Source organism: Corvus kubaryi, unplaced genomic scaffold (genome assembly GCF_017639235.1).
Source record: "Corvus kubaryi isolate FWS band 111438036 unplaced genomic scaffold, C.kubaryi_AGA036_p1.0 71, whole genome shotgun sequence".
NCBI lineage: Eukaryota > Metazoa > Chordata > Aves > Passeriformes > Corvidae > Corvus > Corvus kubaryi.
Genome location: NW_024582059.1, coordinates 2,403,146 through 2,421,544, shown reverse-complemented (window position 1 = coordinate 2,421,544; position 18,399 = coordinate 2,403,146). Strand labels below are relative to the sequence as shown.

Sequence of the window (18,399 nt, the reverse complement as noted above, 5' to 3'; positions counted from 1 at the left end):
TCCACATTTGAAGAGCTCATGCAAGTGTCACATAAATCAGTTTGATTTTTCCCCTGTCATATCCTCCCAGGAAGACAACTTTTTAAAATCTTCTGCCCGTACTGTTGTAACACCTTCCAGATGTGTTCCAACTCAGATTGTATTACATTCATAATAATACTGGAAAGAAATGCCTTTTTTTTTTTTAAAGTTTGCTTAGCCAAATTTTAGAGCTCATTTAGGTAGTGCCTCATTTACACTACTCTTAATTTTACAGCCATCTTGCCATTGTAAAAGCCCTGTTCTGCATCCGGCTGGGCAAGCTGTATTTTGCATACAACATTCCCCTGCTTCTGGTATTCTAGCTTTCTTGGTAGTCTAAATCCTTGTCCATGCCAGCTTAAATTATCTAGTTTGATGCGACTACTAGGCCACGTATGATCCCAGATGTCATGAGGGGCATTACTGTGCAAAGGAACAATGAAAAACACAGAGCGAGACTGGTGGTTTAACCAAAGTCAAGATTTCTAGGCAAATTAAAGAAACCATGTGAGTTTTATTTTACAATATCTATAATTTTATGAGACTGACCTACTCTTCTGCTTTGCAATTGAGTGACCCCTCATTCAGTCTTGAGTTTCTATTCACTAGCGCATGAAGGACCTTGCCATACACTTTATACATAAATGTGCCTTAAGACACAAAGGCTGTGCACAGCACAGAGGTCTAAAGCGGTGGAAACTATCAGAAGTTGCCTCAGGTGCACACACAATACAGGGAAAGACTTAATGTCTGATTTCTCACGAGACTAGGCAGGCTCAAGAGCACTTGTCTGTGTGCTTTTAAAAACATTCAGTAACAAATTTTTTTACACAGCCACTTCCAGCCAAGTAAGACAAATGATGAACTCATTCATGACGAACTATGAGAATTTACACAAGGAGCTCCTACCTTCTGCCAGACCACTGGTTGTGCCTGTGGCTCCACAGCAGGACACAATGAGCTTCTAGAGGAGCTTCAGTCCCCCTTCACTGCTGTGGTTGGCAGGAATAGCCCTGGTGCTGTGGTAAACCAACCCTTACAGGCTCCCACATAGAACTACACCTCGTATGACAATGTCCCCAGCAGGACTGGGCTCTGGAAAGCACATTCCTCTTTTCCTGCCGCCACATTCAGCTTATATACCAGATTCATGTTCTCACTGACACGTATCTTAATACCCTTGGAGTAAACTTGTGCCTGCACCCCCTGGGATTTACAGCTGGAGAGATGGCTGAACCTTGTGAACAGACAGGATGGGCTCATCCACTCTTCTATTCTGTAACTAGAACCTGGTCATTAAAGCACAAATTTGCATTTATTTTCTGATCAGTTACTTTCCCACTTGTGGAAAATTGTCTAAAAAACAAGTGATAGGTCCTTTCTGGACAATCTTTTTTTTTTATCTCTGGTTTTAATGCTATTATAGCATGCCAAATAATGATGCTTGCAAGAGAAATGTATTAGGCTAACAGCCAACAGCTAATGCACATGACCGGTAGTTCTGCAAGCCTTCAGTTTTCTTCCTGGTTCATAAATAATTTCTGCATTTTAATATATTTGTTATTATTTTAATCCATCTTTGTTAAGCAAACATCTTTATCTCTGCAAATGATTTACACGGTGCTATGAAAATATTGCAATTAATAATTCATTGCAATAATAGGAAAGAGCGCATTTGGTCTTCACATGCATATACGAAGACACATTCAAAAACACACAATACAAAGGAGTCCCACTACCACCATTATCGCTTGCACATTTAACTGCTAGTGGAATTCAAGTAACTTTTAAAAATATCAGCATCATACAATCACTTAGATGACTTCAAAAACAGTATTTGCAGCTAAGTCACAAAAATTCAACAGTGCCAATTACTGACCAAACATACCCAATTGAATGAGGATCTATCAGTAATAGATTAACCAGATTAATGTGTACGTAACAGTCTCAGCGTGGTACGGCACTGCTGTTAGTTTCAAAGTTCACATATGAACTTCTTTCTACACTGCACATGTGGTTTATGAACAAAGTCTGAATGAAAGAAGAATTTAAGGGAAAATAAGGTAAGTGACACAATATGAAATTAATCTAAGTATTTAAGCGTATTCTGTTTACAGGGGAAAAACCCCCAAATCTTTGATTGCGATTTAAAAAAGGAATAGACAAATCCATGTCCACTACCTCCTATTATTTTGCTACAAAGTATACAATGCATATCGAGACTGATGAATAACTGAAGACAACCATTTCATAAGATGTCTTTTTTAAAAGGAAATTGATCAATGAAAAATCCACAAAACCCCACTGTGAATTCAGTAAGGAAGATTATCATGTACATATCTAATGCCACCTGTAACAAAATTAGTGTATTACCAGCTCTTGCATCTTTGGTGTTGTATTGAAGCTATTTCAAAAGTTTGATTCAGGCATGGAATCATTATGATAGAGAAAGCTTAAATTGCACAGCAAGAATCTAAATAAATTAATCACAGGAAATCCCAGTCTAAAATTATCCATGATCTCTCTATAAGTACCTAAACGTAGTAACTTAAGAACAACAAAAAAAACCTCTTTCTGAAGTTCACATGTCACAAAAACTTAAAATCCACTATTTGCTACTATGGTTTTACCTTCTGAAACACATCTCGATTTAGTCAAATAACCAGTCTTCCTGTTAGATGTTTAACATGCACTAAAACCCCTTCAGATACTGGATTAGAGACAAGTACAAAGAGAATGAAAATTTTTATTTATGAACAATTAGAGTAACTGGAAATGATACCAAGCCAACTCTCCTCTCTATCCACTAGTCTATATACTTTTCCACTAAATGTGCTAATAAGCTGGTTTAGTATACATTTCCAAAATCTCCTTTTCATGAGATTGGCTATTTCAGCTCTTCTTTTTTTTTTTTTTTTCAATTGACATACTTGGATTTATCTGCACCAGAAAACCCTTTCAGACTACTGTCTATTTCAACATCAGTGGTAGCTGATGAAAGACATATTCTAAGCTGTTCTCTGCTGTGAAAAAGTGCTCCCTTAGAATCTACTTCTCCTTGATTATTCATTTCTTTTTCCTAAAACAAGTAAATATTTACATCCTGAAACATTGTCAATAACAGCAGCACCCATTTGTCACCATTCTCTTCTTCCTTCCCTAGTTTGCCTCCTTTTCCTAACCTACTACTCTCTCAGAATGGCAACAGTGTTTTTTTTCCACAGCTGTTTCCCAACTCCTCCCTTCTCTGTTGCCTCTCCTTAGCTCTATTTTGCTTCTTCCTAAAACTCTTTTCACATTTCAGGCAGGGAAAAACACTCAAAAGACACTGAATATTGGAAATTCTTGCCTCTTTTTTTCCCCCCTCCCCAAAGTTACTGAAATATCTTATGTTATTTGTATTCAGTGACAGGTTTGTGGATAAAAGCGCAGACAATGGCAGACAGCAATGAGATGAGCATCAACCTTGTTGTCCTTGGAAAAACTCAGACTGGCAAAAGTGCTGCTGGGAACAGCCTGTTGGGCAGCTCAGACTTTGAGAGCCGTCTCTCCCCCAGCTCTGTGACTACGTGCTGCAGCCTCGGACGCAGCGGCCGCATTTTGGGGCTCATACGGAGAAATGGCTGTGAGTCAGCTCTCCGCGTTCGAGTACTGGACACTCCAAGCTACCCTCACACTGCTCTGAGCAAAGAGCAAGTGAGAGACACGGTGAGAGCAGCCTTGGCTCACCACTTTGGAGAGGAAGGCCTGCACTTGGCTCTCTTGGTCCTGAGGTCTGACCTGCCTCTGTGTCCAGATGAAAGCAGTGACACAGTTCAGCTCATCCAGGTAACCAAAAAATAAACAGAAGTCTCTGTCCTAATGGCAACTCTTCAGGTGACAATAGCTACAGAAGAGGTGACTGCAAAAGTGAAATATTTTTTTTCCAACAACAGCCTAATGAATTGAGAGTGGCAGATGTTAATTTCAGAACAAACATTGTAATTGAGTCCTCAGCAAATTGAAGCTCTATCCTCTCTTTCTGAAACTGATAACCCAAGAATTCCTTAGGCAGCTTAAGGCAAAATTTTGTATGCATTCAGTATTTTTCATCCCTACTGTCTAAAACAGGTGAATCAATATCAATACACCAGATCTTCTTAACACCCAACTTACCTTGGAAGTGGACAGACATCCTTTAAAGTAGTTTTATATATCTTAGCATTTAGGTTACAGAGTCAAGATCACTGCAGAGTGTCCTTCATCACCAAGGTAGGCTTCTTGTCATATAGGAGTTAGCAGGATTGCACCAAAGTTGTAATTTCATTTACACCTGTAAATTAAAGCCCAACCTCTCTTATTCCTATTAAATTTTTCTGTACTTACTGCCAGAAAAGCAGCTTGTTCTCTCCATTCTCCTCCATCAGATAAATCACTGAAATTGAACACAAACGTTCTGGCCCAGTATTTAGGGTGATGCACTTGATTTGTGTTTTTCCTGAATTGCTAAGAATAGTTCAGTTTTATGGATCACAGCTGGAACTGAAGTTGATGTTACATAGAAATTCATCATTTATTTTTTCAACAAAAGGTGATCCGGTGTTTTTCAAAAAAATTTTTTCGAAGAGCTGTTAACAGCGTAGCAATATGGATATGTGGTAACTACTGATTTCAAACTAACGTGTGGCATGGCTAAGCAACTATTTTTCCTTATTTACATGAACACTTTTAAACTGGAGACATTCTGTTAACATCTGTAGTCAGGGAACAGAGAACTGCTAGTACTGCATGACCACGTATTTCCACTGAAGGTGGATGTCAATGTCTTGGAAAGGAGAAAAAAGACCCAGAAATTTCAGCAACTCGGATAGCATGAACTGGATTACTGCCAGGAAAAAAAACCCATCCATGTAATTGGTCTGTTAATGTACTAAGTGTATGAAATGGGAGTGGGGAAAAGAAATAAGAGATAACTATCTAAGATTTGCTTTTCATTACAGGAACTTCTGGGTCCCACATGGAAGGATTTCACTGCAGTTCTACTTACTCATGCAGACAAGGCAGAAGAGGCTGGATACAGTGAGGAAACATACTTGTGCAGTGCCTCAAGTACCCTGTTGTCACTTTTGAGCTCAGTACAGCATAAATACATTTTCCTAGACAACCATAACAGCATAATTAAAGAGGAAAGAAACATTGTCTTAACAAAGCTCTTGAATTTTATACGAAAAAATAATTATCAAGTACTACTTAAACACAGCAAGGAATAAAATTAACTTTCAGGTGCTCATGTGTCTATTTTCTACAGTAGATAACATCTAATAGAAATAAAAGAGTAAAAGCCATCAACTGGAAAACTCCACATCCATACCAAACACCTTTGAACACACAATTAGAAATATCTCTTTAGATTACTGAACTACTTGCCTTTCATAGAGTACCTCACATTACTGCATCCAGAATCCTAGCTTCAACCACAGAATCAGAACAAGCTAGTGCTCCAAAATCATGCTCCTAATATGTATGTAGTCACAAATGAGATTTTGCACTACTCCAGACTGTATATTTCAGTTCACACAGAATACATATCTGGAAGAATAAAATAAAAATTTTTAAAAAATTAAAAAAAAAAAAAAATTAAAAATGCACATGAGTTCAGACTGTAAGGGAGCCTCTTTACTCAATTCTTCTAGCTTTCAGAAGTTCCTCTGAATTCAGTTTCCTCTGAACTTCCATTTCTAAAAAGAGCTCTCTGGTACTAAAAGCTAAGATTTATCTATTATAAAAGTGTTTCCCTACCATGACTCAAGATTAGTTATAATTGAGTTCTTGAACTACAAGGATTTTGTTTAATAAAACATTATTGGATATACAGTTTACAAGGCAGATAAAATGGCTTCCATGTGCCTAATGCTATTCAGCACATTTAAAAGAACTAATTACTATTGCTTATTCCCAGATGCATGAAAAACTAATAATTTACAGGCACAAACAAAACTCATTCAAAAGGGAAATCTGTTCATCTCCTGTTCAAGTAACGCATGTTACTTCTAATTTTATATCATTGTCATTTTGTTTTCTCTCCACTTACTGAATGAAGTTCAAAGCCTGCAAAATTTAGAAAGGCTTAAGTTTTTTTAATTTCAGTAGTTAAAATAGCATTTACTGTTTCAATGGTTAGACAATAACAATTTATTATATGCCAAAATATCTGAAGTATCCCTAAATAGCTACTTAAAAGGGTTATTGTAAATTGATCCAAAACATTTATTTTCATATTACTGAAAGTAAGGAATTAAAATAATTGATTTGAGGCTAATAGCCTAGCAACATGACTATTTGTACAACATAACTATGAAATAATTCTAACTGTAAAAACTGAAGAAGCTATTTCTGTTAAAACCAAAGCACTTTTTGTAAAAAATATCATTGCATAAAAGCACATAAAAATGAAACAAAATATAAATTAATTTTATACCTGTTTTAGCACTGGAGAAGTATCTTTTGTTTTGTTTGGGTTTTGGGTTTTCTTGGGGGTTGGTTTTTTGTTTTTTGGGGGATTTTTTAGTTTTTGATTAGTTCCAGGAATCTATTTGTTATTAATTATTTCCCAGTCCTTAGTCTTATCGTTTGAAAGTATATACCTAGGCAGACTAGATAAAGAACTATTCTAGCTAAGTGACAGCTTTGATCTTAAAGCAATTATAACAGCTTAGTTGTGGGGACATGAAAGTATGTCCACTTGTACATCTTAGGGCATAAACCACCGTAATTTAATCTTCCAGTTACAACTGACTGCAGACTACAGAGAGAACACAGGCAAGAGAAATGGGGCAGAGGCTTATAATTGATCTGGAAACTGCTTGGAAGAAGAGGAGAAAAACTATTACTAAGTGACTAGAAGAATAAAGACAATTGTGGTCTTCACTAACCAACTGCTAGTACTGCAATTAGCACACAAGGAATATGGCAGAGTATTTTCCTTATTTCCTTTAGCTCTTGCTAAATAGAATTTCTACACCTTCAAGCTGTCCAGAAAATTTACTTGCCTGTCTGTAGTCCTACCACGAACAAGACTTGGCAATTAAGATATGAGCACTGAGTAGTTAATAACTGCTGACAACACACAACCTCAAGGACAATAAGCATAGTGAATGAGTGCATTCTCAAAACATTGGAGAAATAACATATTCTGGAAAAGAAGTCAAACAAAATGGGTCTTAGCCATGCATTTCGTGTTTTTTATTGTGCTTGCATCACTTTTCATTTCAATATCTGTAAAAGTTTCTAATAACCATTTATTTATTTAATTCCGCTGTTTGCCATGGTCTCTGCCCTGCAGACTCCTTTCCCTTTCACTTCAAATGGAACTCCTTTGTACGTAGCAACACACTGGTCATTGGTATGAAGATCAGGTTGGATTTGCTCCCAAATCTTCTTCTTTGGATTAAGTTCCTTCTCAGGATCTCCTGTTTCAAAACAAAGAATAACGTCATAGCACACAACTCAGTGCAAGAGCTCTATGTACTTGCTCATCTGTGACAGCCCACATAGCATCACTGCACACACTTTTAAGGGAAAAATCCCCCAGCATTCCTTTTGATTCTCAAAATGAAAACTTTGATTGGAATTAGGAAGTGTCTAGGAAATGCCTCCAGAACCTCTCTGAAAATGAGGATCTTTCAAGGTTAAAAGGTTATATCAGACAACAAGCACTGTCAAAAGGAAGAAATTAAACCATTGGTGTTAGTTTATACTACAGACCAAAAGAATTCCCAAGAATTAAGTACATATGGACCACACAAGTACACTGCTCACCAAGACAGGTTTGTCAGCATCTTAAGTTTAGGAATTAATGATGTTTTTATAAGCAATTAAGTGCATTTAGCAGATGCTGCTACATTTGAGGAATACTGAACTTAGACAAGAATAGTACAGAAGTAGAATACTGACATGTAATTTTAGCCCCAAGTTTCAACACTGTTCTTCTACATTTTGTACTGTTTGATGACAAGCTCTGGTGCCCAAAGTAACAGAAGCAGAAGTTAGCTACAGTTTCAGCAAGTATGGCCTCAGTCTTGATAAGCCTCAGTTTCCTGCTTCAATGGATACATCATGGTAAGATACCTACACCCTAGAGGTATTGACAGTCTAACTACATTAGCAAATCGGACTACTTAAGGATCTCTAATGATCACAAAATGCAGGTTTTTTCTATTAATGTTTTGTAATTTTGTCAACAAATTAGATAGCATAGTGAAGTACATTTTTCCTATTTTTAAATAAGCATGAAATGCAAAGTATAGAAACAAAACAAGCTAAATAATCTTGCTGCAAAGATACTGAATAAACTGCTGCCTGCTGATACAATCTAGATAAAACAAGACAGCAAATTCACTGTACTATTATTTTCTGTTCAAAGGTCAAGTAAGTTTAATGTCTTAACTCTAAAACAATACAGATTCTATTAAAAAATTTCATTAAAAATAATTTAATCATAACATTGTTGTGTGCTTTTAACTTCTTGTGCATCACACAGGCAAGACAAATAAAATACCCCACAAGAATTGCACATTTAAATACCGAAAGGAATCTCACGCTATTTCATTGTTGTTACACTGTATATTTTTACTTGCTTGTAGTGCCATATTGGCACCATTCTGACCAAACTATCAAAATCAAAAGTTCAAGAACAAGCAAGAATCAAAAACCAAATCCTAGTAATCATATCATCCCTGAGATTCTCTCAGAGGAAGAGCTCTCCAAGTGAGCAGAACATCAAGTACTCCCAAGCTGCACTACAAAGTGTTCCCAAAGGTTTAGGAAGAAAAACTAAAACTACAGGGATTTTAACCTTTACGTTTTTACCTTTTACCTTTTTCTAGTAGCTGGTTGAAATTCATCACTGCTTGGTAAGTCTGACTGACTGACCAACAAGTGGTTAAAAACTACTGCCTCATGCCTTATTGGTAATCTGCTGTAAATGTTTTCAATAGTTCAGTCTACTCACATTCACAATGCCTGGAACCCTGGATTATTTCTGTCCGTAGATGGGTCTAATTCTGTAGCTTCTATATATGCAAGAGAAGCAGACTGGGCCAGATTTCTCTGTGAAGTAAGCTAGCCTTACCAGAGCAGTATTTAATAATGCAATCAAGTTATTTCACAACCAGAGTGCATTTAGTATTTCAAAGAAAAATCAGTAATAACATTAATAATTATCTTTATATAATATTTATAATTAATAGTAAACAGAGGAAGAAATTTAACTGTGTTAATTGCCTAAATAATTACACCATTAAATAAAAATTATTAAATGTTTAGAGCTAACTGTGCATTTTCACAAAAATAAATTAGCTTAATGCTCAGGTTCATGAACAAAGGCAAACTTGGATTTAGACCACAGTGCATACATACAAACTAATAAAACCATTAAACAGAATGTTAAGTGATCCATTGTGCATTTTCCTTCCCCTCTTCAAATATTAAAAGCACATGATTTTTTTTTTTTCTTCAGTAAGAAAAACCCCATACTTTTATTATAAAAAACACGTTTTGGATGTTAATAAATTTCTTTGGAATCCTGCGTCAAGCCCCCTTGGGATCTGTGGTGAGCTAATATTAGATTAGCATAGGCACCAATTTTAAATACTACCAGAGCTTTAAGCTGTGCATTTTCCTATGCCTTCTCCTCACTGCATTCCTTCTTCCCAGAAAATATTCTTTAGAAGAGTTTCTATAAATAAAATAAATTGAAGCTTTTAATCGTTTAATCAGCTTTCCACTCTTCTTTACTGAAAATGAGCCAAATAAGAGGTCCCAAATTTTGTTAAACATGTCATTCCATCTTGAAGTTTCAATACTACAAAAAAATTTTCATAATAAGCAAGAAACCTCTCCATTTTGTAACAGCTCAATAACTACTGTAGGAATAGATCTCAGCGCAGCAAGGGGCAAAAGGACACAATGATGTGTGACTTTACTTAATGCCACTTACCCCACAGTGAATTGCAATGGTGCAGCTGAAGGAAAACATGAATACTCTCAAGCTTTGATTAAAGAAACCTGCTAACTACAGGCTAACGACTGCACTTCAGCTTTACCACTTTTTATTTTTCTAGAGATAGTAATTTCCTTAATTGCTAGTGATTCTTAGACCAGAACGATAATTTAATTATATAATTATATAATTATATAATTATAAGTAACAGATCTCTGGTTCCTGTGGCATCAAAGCATCTGTCACTGCTATCAGAAAACAGATTTCACAGTTAGCTGTGAAATCTTTAAGTATTATTGCTGTCTTAAGGCTTTGTAGGCTTTGCAGGAGGTTATAGAATTTACACATACACACACGACAGAACAATTCTTCCACAGTTTAAAAATCAGACCTTTTCCAGTGAAGTAGGATAAAAATTTTATAAAGTTTTGAATGCAAAAAAGGCCCAAGAGATCTTGAAGATTCATGCACTGGAGTATAGAACAGTGTTAAAAATTCCACTGAGGGCAAAGACATCAAACAAACAAACAAAACAGAACAATACTCCAGGCAACAGCATTCTTTATCAAATCTCTCCTTTGTAACACCCAAGATGGTTCTAGGTAAACACTCCAGTTGTTACAGAAAAAAAATTTAAGTGGTTTGAAACAAGATACAATTGGTTTACTTCAACTAAAACAACCAAAGAAAATTAGTCTGTATCTCATGAATATTGTGTATGACGGAGAGAGAAGACTTAAAAATAACTCAATTCCAAGCTGCTTGATAGACAGCTGCGTGCATTTTAGAGTTGCTTTATTGTTGCCGGTGGTGCTTCTGTTGCTTCACAGGCTTTCATACTTCAAACTTAAATAAGACCCAGCTGTCCTTTCTATTTTAACTTCAAGGATTCCAACTGAATCTTTATGCTTTACAGTTACATTTAAAAAAAAATTGATCAGAATATAAACGGTTACAATTAAGCATTGAAATTAAATGACGTGACACAACAAGGAGTCTATCCTCCTGGTAACATCATCAGGGAAGTGCCAGATGGTCTTTGAGGAGAGAGCAGCAGCTAAGAAGCATGAGGTTTTAACACAAAAAAAGTCAGTAGAAGATAGATGTTCAACCCCATTAAAACCTGAGAAATAGTTTTCCAGTCTCCCAGTGAGTTTCCCCCTATCTTAGTTTACAACAGCAACATTAAAAAGACAAGAAGCCAACAAATAAATTTACAGAAGCAGATGTCACCATGATTTTTTAAGTCTCCATCTACCAATGCTTTTTTTTGCATCTTCCTACTCAAGATAGTAAAATCTCAAGACTTAGAACTCTTTGAAATAAGTTTTAGGTAAGAAAAAGACAGATCACTTCGCACTATTAAGCATTAGGTAAATTTTCAAAGTCAGTGATTAGCTTTAATCTCACACCTACAAAATTTTCCAAGCAGCTCTTTATGAAGCATTAGAGAACAGTGCCACATTTCAGACTACAATCTATAGCCCTGGATATATACACCTGGCAAACAGGTTGTAAAAACCTTCATTTGGCACTCATCAGAGCTCCGTGTCTTTGGCTGCCCACCAGAAGGAAACGATATAATGCACACAAAACCTTGTGTCGCTGGCTGCAAGCCTTCAGAGCTAGAACAATTTACACACCACCTTTAGCTTATTCTGTATCTTTTAAGGATCAAAATGTCAACACAGTGTCTGCATACTGTAACAGATGGGAATAATTTTAGAACAAATATTTCTATAACTGATTGCTCTAGGAAAAGCTTTTTGCCACTGTAAAAAAACCAAACAACTGAAGTCAAATAGTTCAATTATTTTGACAGAACTCACTTCATTAGTCATGTGCAAGAATAGATATGCTGGTGAACAGAAAATAGCAGTACTACCAGCTCTCCCATTTTCAAATGCCAGGCATATGAAGCTACTTGAGATATAAGTTCGGAGTAAGGCTATATCTTAGACAAAAGCAAACAAAATAAGACCCTCAAGCTGGGCATAGGGCGTTTTTGAGGGGTGAGCTTGTATATCATTTTGCAGGGCCTATACACTAGAAATGTTTATTCTACAACTTGATGCTCTCTTGCACATCCATTTCCACAGCAACAGAAGGCAGTATGAGAACATTCTTGCAGGTAACAAAGGTCCAAGATTTAATCCATCTTTACTCGCTATATGTGATAACAACAAGAAGCTATGAGTGAGTATTCCTGCAATTTAGTCAATGCAATTGCTGAAGCATTTAAGATTTCAGTATAGCTTACCAATTCTGCATCTCAACTAGCAAGCTTGCTATATTTTTAATACAGGAAACTAAAACTGAAAAAAACAAATGCTGCCAGACTGATTTCCTTTTTAAACACAGTATTATTTTAAAGTATTTTCAATTGGAGCATTAAATCTCAGCAAGCTGAGCTATTTTTCTGTTTCACAGAGCACCTAGACAGAGCATTGCTTCCTTTATCATATTCCAACCAAAATATATATATATATTTTTAAAGCATCACAATTTCACTCTTGGGAAGTATAAAAAAAATTTTATATATATATATATATACACACACATATATATTTCTGAAAGGTATTTCATGCAAATATGTTTACACATAGAGCTTGCCAAGAGGTTTATAAATCAAAATGCTGCTGTACAGCTAGAAACTGTCAGAAGTACAATAGTTTAAAAAGGTTAATATAGTTCTATGCAGAAAATAAAGTTACACCATCTTCTCACATGTGAAAGCCAACTTTTGAACAACAAATTCACCTTGAAGATGAATACTTCATTGATAAATGCACACACATACACTTTCACCAACTATGGGAAATACTGGGAGTTGGACCACATTTTCTTTATGTTAAAGCGATGCAGCGATCCTGACCAGAAGAGCACTGTTCATCAAGACCTCTGTGATCCACTTAACAGTTACCCTGAGTAGATCTGCGCTTGGGCTGTGCTGCACAAATTCCTAAATTCTTAGGGTACAGGATAAAGCTAGGCAGCTGATCGTAGGAGAGGAGCCTGCAGGCAGGCAGCTCCCATCTGGCATCAGCAACTGAGCCTCCTGTGTGTCCTCACCTTTATGGAACAGGGCAGCACCAAGTTCTCACACAAACTTCCTTTATGATTGACAGTCGCAATGAGTAAAAAAAATACGGCAATAACTCAAACAACAGAAAGGGAAGAAACTCTCCTTATGGACAGGGAGTGCACAGCATGCTGCAGGTACATTCCCATCATCTGCGCAACCTAAGATTATTTATACTAGTCTTTCTTTTCACACTCAGCTCTCATGAACAGCATTTTAAATGACACTTTAGTCTGAGTCTTTAGTCTGAGTGGCTTTTTACTGGGATCATAATGAACCAACACTTCCTGATGAAAACACTCATAACCATTATAAAAATAACAAAGTAACAGTGCTAACAAATACAGCAACAGAAGAAGATGATCTGACTGTATCCCTTTCAGACTGAGACTAATGAACTGGCATTTGGGTAGGAGGGAAGCATTCATCCACATGATAAATCTGTGATGCTTTATTTGAGTTCCCAATAAGCAGCCAAAAATTAATCCTTTTTATAGAGGTTGAAGAAATGGAAAAATGGACGAAAAATCATCTTTTGATAAAGTTTAGATTTGGTTAAATTCTTATTTATATTCTGAATGGATTTATTGATTTAATTAAGTGGGAAGAAGTCCAATGTCTCTCTTTGGAAACCTAAGAAGACATTTCATCCCAGACAAACAAAAAAACCCTGGTGTTTTGAATATTATGGGCTCCTCTCATGAATAGACTTCCACCCCCTTCTATCCTCTCCATCTCTTCCTCCTCAAAAAAAAAACCCTCCCCAAGTTCTGACACTTTCACTACAGGGAGGAGCTGGAATTAGGAATTTAATACTTCATCACTTACACTGAGACACTGTGAAAGATGCTTTACATTTGCTTGTTGTAACTTGCCAAGTGCAACTATGTTTATCCATATATTTCAAAGCTGAAATACTTACTGAGACTTAAAGGAATGGGATATTTTACATTTAGTTCTATACAACTTTATCAAGTTACAATTTTTTGACAGATGATACAGTATTTTTAATCCTTTATTTACACAATATTAGCATGTAAATTAAAAAAAAAAAGAACTAATTCAGAAAATTTCAACAAAAAACCCAGCCAACTTTAAAAAAAGCTCTTTGATGTGTTTCGATGCTGAGGCCACATTGGCATACCTGTTTCCATCATTTTCCCAAATATCTACTTACCAGGAAAACCTTCAAAAGTGATTCTGTCCCCAGGTACTGCTCCAGGTGGGGGAGCCAGAATTTCCACTTTTTCTGGGGAGCTGGCACACATCACCATTGCTTGAGACACCACTCCTCTCATCTTTGCAGGTTTCAAGTTACAGAGAAGTACTGCCATCCGATTCTGCATCTTGGGGGAGGAAAACAGAAGGATATGAGTACTTAAAATGCCATGTGGTTCTGGGGACTCCCATTATTTCGTCACAACGAAAGAAATACAGTGACGAGATCTTACCATGATAAGCGAAGTGTAAGAGAAGCACGTAGCAACAGATTCACGATTTTAACGCCTGGACACCAGTAACATAACATTTAAACCCCTTAAGAGCTGGCCAGTGAATAAGGGATTAAATGCTGAAATGTGACATATTTATCATGGAAATATGTAATATGCAATTCAGAAATCTAAAAAACAGGCGAGGCATTTCACTTGCATTCCCATCTTTATTCATTACAGACAACCACTTTAGTCTACTTTCATTATAGCACTATTACCAAGCAATTTCTACTTAATGATGATAATAACAACAACAAAACCAGTCTGCAAATTAGGCTCATAGGTAAAAATTTCAAACTGTATCCTGGAAGCTTAGAGGTCTTTTACATAATAAGCTCATTTGAATCTTAAATTTTATCTTATTTAACCCAAATGCCTTGAATTTTTTTTAGTCACTGAAAATGGCTGTATATACTGGTACACTGAATTTGTTAGAGCAAACCTGTGAAACTACATTTCTCTGGGTTTTGTTTTATTTTAATAAAAATTACAGTAGTAAACCAGAGAAAATATACTTTGCTCAGAAAAACTGCCACACTTGGGACTATAAAGCAAACCACACTTTCACAACTAATAAAAATGAAACCCTGAACATTCCTAAGTGACAAAGTAAAGATGTCTTAATTACCATGCTACTAGTGCACATTATATATATATATTTCATATTTCTAGATTTTGGTCTTTGTGCATCACTACACAAACTTTCAACAAACCTGCAGGATTAATAATTAATAAAACTCATATGATTGACTATTTCAAATACTGTATATTTTCCAAGTAGAACACTTTAAAAAGCAAAAATATAAATAGCCAAAATGAAGCAGTTGCTAAGGAAAAGTTGATCTTGCATAAGTTTCAAGCCAGCCCATTGACTGCAAATTTCTCAAGTTATTGCTATGGAAATAAGTAGCCCAAAACACAAAAAATGGTCGTAACATGTCAGTGACTAAAATGGAAGTTGTATTATCTAGCACTGAATTATCACTATTGAATGGAATGCTGATTACTGGGTGGACAACACAGTGATCTAGAAAGAAAAGAGTTCAAGGCATCTAAATGGAAGAAAAAGTTTCTGCTATAAAAATCATCTGTTTATAACAGATGTAAGTGTAATGTGTCCTCTTACAACAAATGTAGAATAGAATGGTAGAACTGTAGAATAGTATTTCTGGAGGATGATGGTGGCCTTCTCCCTGCTTGTTAAGATACATTCCCTGCATTTCTGTTCTTCACTTCTGATCATTGACACGAGGTTCTCTTAGGTTAAAGAGGATTTCAGGAGGTGACAAAAAGTGACACTGGAGAATTGCCTGAATTTCAAGAACAATTACCTGAAACAGGTATCAATGCTAGAAACACAAAGATCCACTTCAAAAAGCCAAATGCAGTGGCAGAAAAGCTGTCAATTCCTTTTGACATTTCAGAAATTTCCCCAATTGTCCCCAGCTGCCAAAAGAGCTCAGCAATGGCATGGTCCACCTCATACCAACATCCTTCCATATCCGTATTACTTGCGACACATCTGTTCATGACAACAGAGGGTGCAACTTCTGACGTGGCTTTACCACCATGTGAACAAAAACACAGCCACATATAAAGTGGGCAAGCAAGACGTTTTCACACCCATAAATAACTTGCACCATATACTGAAATGTTAGTGAAGATACACACTCTGCTTCCTAACCAAAAGTAAAATCAGATGATACAAATACTACAGCCTCAAACACTGCTAAATTACCACATCAAACACCAAAATCATGAACAGCTGAATTTTTTTGTGAAAAAATTTATGGCTATGGTCCTTGATCTGATGTATATATTTTTATTTCAATATATGGCAGTAGACACATGCCAGGCCTTCACATTTTTGAACACTTCAAAAAACACAAAAAGATGGAAGCTTGCCCCTAAGAATTTACTGTCTTAATAGAGACTTGCCAAAACCAAAAACAGACACGCAAACAAATTGCTCTCAAAGAACGTGCAAGGATGATCCCTAATTCTCTTCTAATGAGCACTTCAGATTATTCTACCACTCAGAAAGAAGGTTAAAGAGAAAAGACTCTTGCTGCCATTTCATTCTATGCACTTCACGTTTGTAAGTCTTAAAAGCCATTTAGAATGGCTTTTAAGATGCTTTCTTCTACATACTTTCTTGAAAGCAGACTGCTAAAAGCAAGCAATTTGAGATTTTGTCCACTGCAAATCCAGTAAGCGGACACCATAGGGTGATCAGTGCAGAATAGTTACTATATTCAGTCTTTATTTTTTTGATTCAGTAACTTTGTGTAGCATAAAAACAATCACAATTTTAATTGCTTCCTATGTTTGCAGTCTTACCATGGGGACAGTGTGCAAACAAGGATTGAAAAGACATTTAAGAAAGTGGAGCTTTTTCCAGACTAAGACCAATTCCTTCATGATCCATTTTGCAGTTGCTCAAACAACAATGTATTAAATGCCAAGCCTGAATTTGAATTTAGGAGAAGCCTTCAGTCAATTCCTCTCCCCCTCTAGAAGAGGTGTGAAAGCAGAACTTAATCTTGAAGCCTTAGGTTGTTCAAAGGCACCCATAAACCATCTGTGTCAAACACCAAAGTGTATTAACTAAAAGAAGCACAGAGGCAGATTCTATTCTGCACAAGGAAGCAAAAATATGCATTTTGTATTCCACTGTTGTTTAAGCTATTTATTGCCAGCTAAGCTGAATTTACATGCTCTCTGCTTTACTTCTTGCCAAATATTTCAACAGGCTATAAAAGAGAATTGGAAGGCAAAGGTTTCGAAAGTTTGGATCATACCAACAAAGGTACTATGATTTCTCTACTACATAGTAGGAAACCTAAAGGAAGGGTAACATCTGTTTAGTTTCGGAGTCCAGTGTGTACCAATGGCATGGAATAAGATCCCAGGATAGAAGCACTGCAATCAGAAACTGATTTGCGGAAAGGGTACTTCTCTGGTTTCTGGCAAATGTTGTTAAGCATTACTTCCATCTGCATTTTATTTTTGTTTTCATGACTGTACAAGTCTTTTAGCAGAATGAAAACATATCCTATAAACAGATGAATGTCTTAAGATACTTTAGGAAAGGAAAAGCTCTAAGTAAATAATTTTGTCAATACCTTATCCAGAGGAACATGTTTCACTAAACCGCTGACAACAGTCCTTGGGCTTGCTTCACCAACATCCACTTGCTCAACGTACAGAGTGTCTGCATCTGGATGCTTTTCAGCAGTAATAATGCAGCCAACACGAAGATCCAGACGAGAAACATCTACAGGTTTTGCATCACTACTTCCAGCAGCTGGCTGCTGTTTCTTCTCCTTCTTTTCACCTATCAAAGAACATTTTGTTCGTGAAATTAACATTTAAAAAAGCACAACTAATGTATATGAATACTGCAAGGGAAAAGTGAGCTACAATCTCAGAAATAAGCATAAATTCTGTGCAAAACACAAAAGAAGAGTAAAGAGTTAGCACCTCTATTACCAGTTTCCAGTGGTGAATCATCATGCATACTTCAATTTACATCATTACCTCAACTAATTGCCACCTCCTGTTTGTAAAGTCACCCTGAATTTAAGTGCAGCTAACATGGGTAAGTGACATAAATACTCTAACAAAGGCCGCATCAATAAGCCTGATAGTCCCATTTTAATACTTAGCAATTACCAGTAAGCCTTGCCATGGTGTTTCACCAGTAAAAGCAAACTAGGCAATCACAGTCCATCAGGTTACTAGTGCTTATCAGCATTGTCAGCATTGTACACAGTCAGGAGCTGTGAACTCACTGCAACTGCACTGTCACAACTGCAATGCAA

General features: G+C 36.3%; 2 protein-coding genes across 2 annotated transcripts in view; one reads left to right on the top strand and one right to left on the bottom strand.

Annotated features, from left to right (window-relative positions):
* The first annotated feature begins 1,996 nt into the window (after positions 1 to 1,996).
* On the top strand, positions 1,997 to 5,645 carry GIMD1 (GIMAP family P-loop NTPase domain containing 1). Its single transcript, XM_042049707.1, has 3 exons — positions 1,997 to 2,084; positions 3,428 to 3,849; positions 5,001 to 5,645. The coding sequence occupies exons 2-3, from the start codon at positions 3,457 to 3,459 to the stop codon at positions 5,268 to 5,270; spliced, it is 663 nt and encodes a 220-aa protein (XP_041905641.1). The 5' UTR covers positions 1,997 to 2,084; positions 3,428 to 3,456; the 3' UTR covers positions 5,271 to 5,645.
* A 1,575-nt stretch (positions 5,646 to 7,220) lies between these two features.
* The window catches only part of AIMP1 (aminoacyl tRNA synthetase complex interacting multifunctional protein 1), a 32,428-nt gene continuing 21,249 nt past the window's right edge, over positions 7,221 to 18,399 (bottom strand). Inside the window, exons 5-7 of the mRNA XM_042049705.1 lie at positions 17,701 to 17,912; positions 14,260 to 14,428; positions 7,221 to 7,469 (exon numbers count right to left, since the gene is read on the bottom strand). Coding sequence (XP_041905639.1) covers positions 7,303 to 7,469; positions 14,260 to 14,428; positions 17,701 to 17,912 — 548 coding nt within the window. The 3' untranslated portion in view covers positions 7,221 to 7,302. The remainder of the gene's footprint in view (positions 7,470 to 14,259; positions 14,429 to 17,700; positions 17,913 to 18,399) is intronic.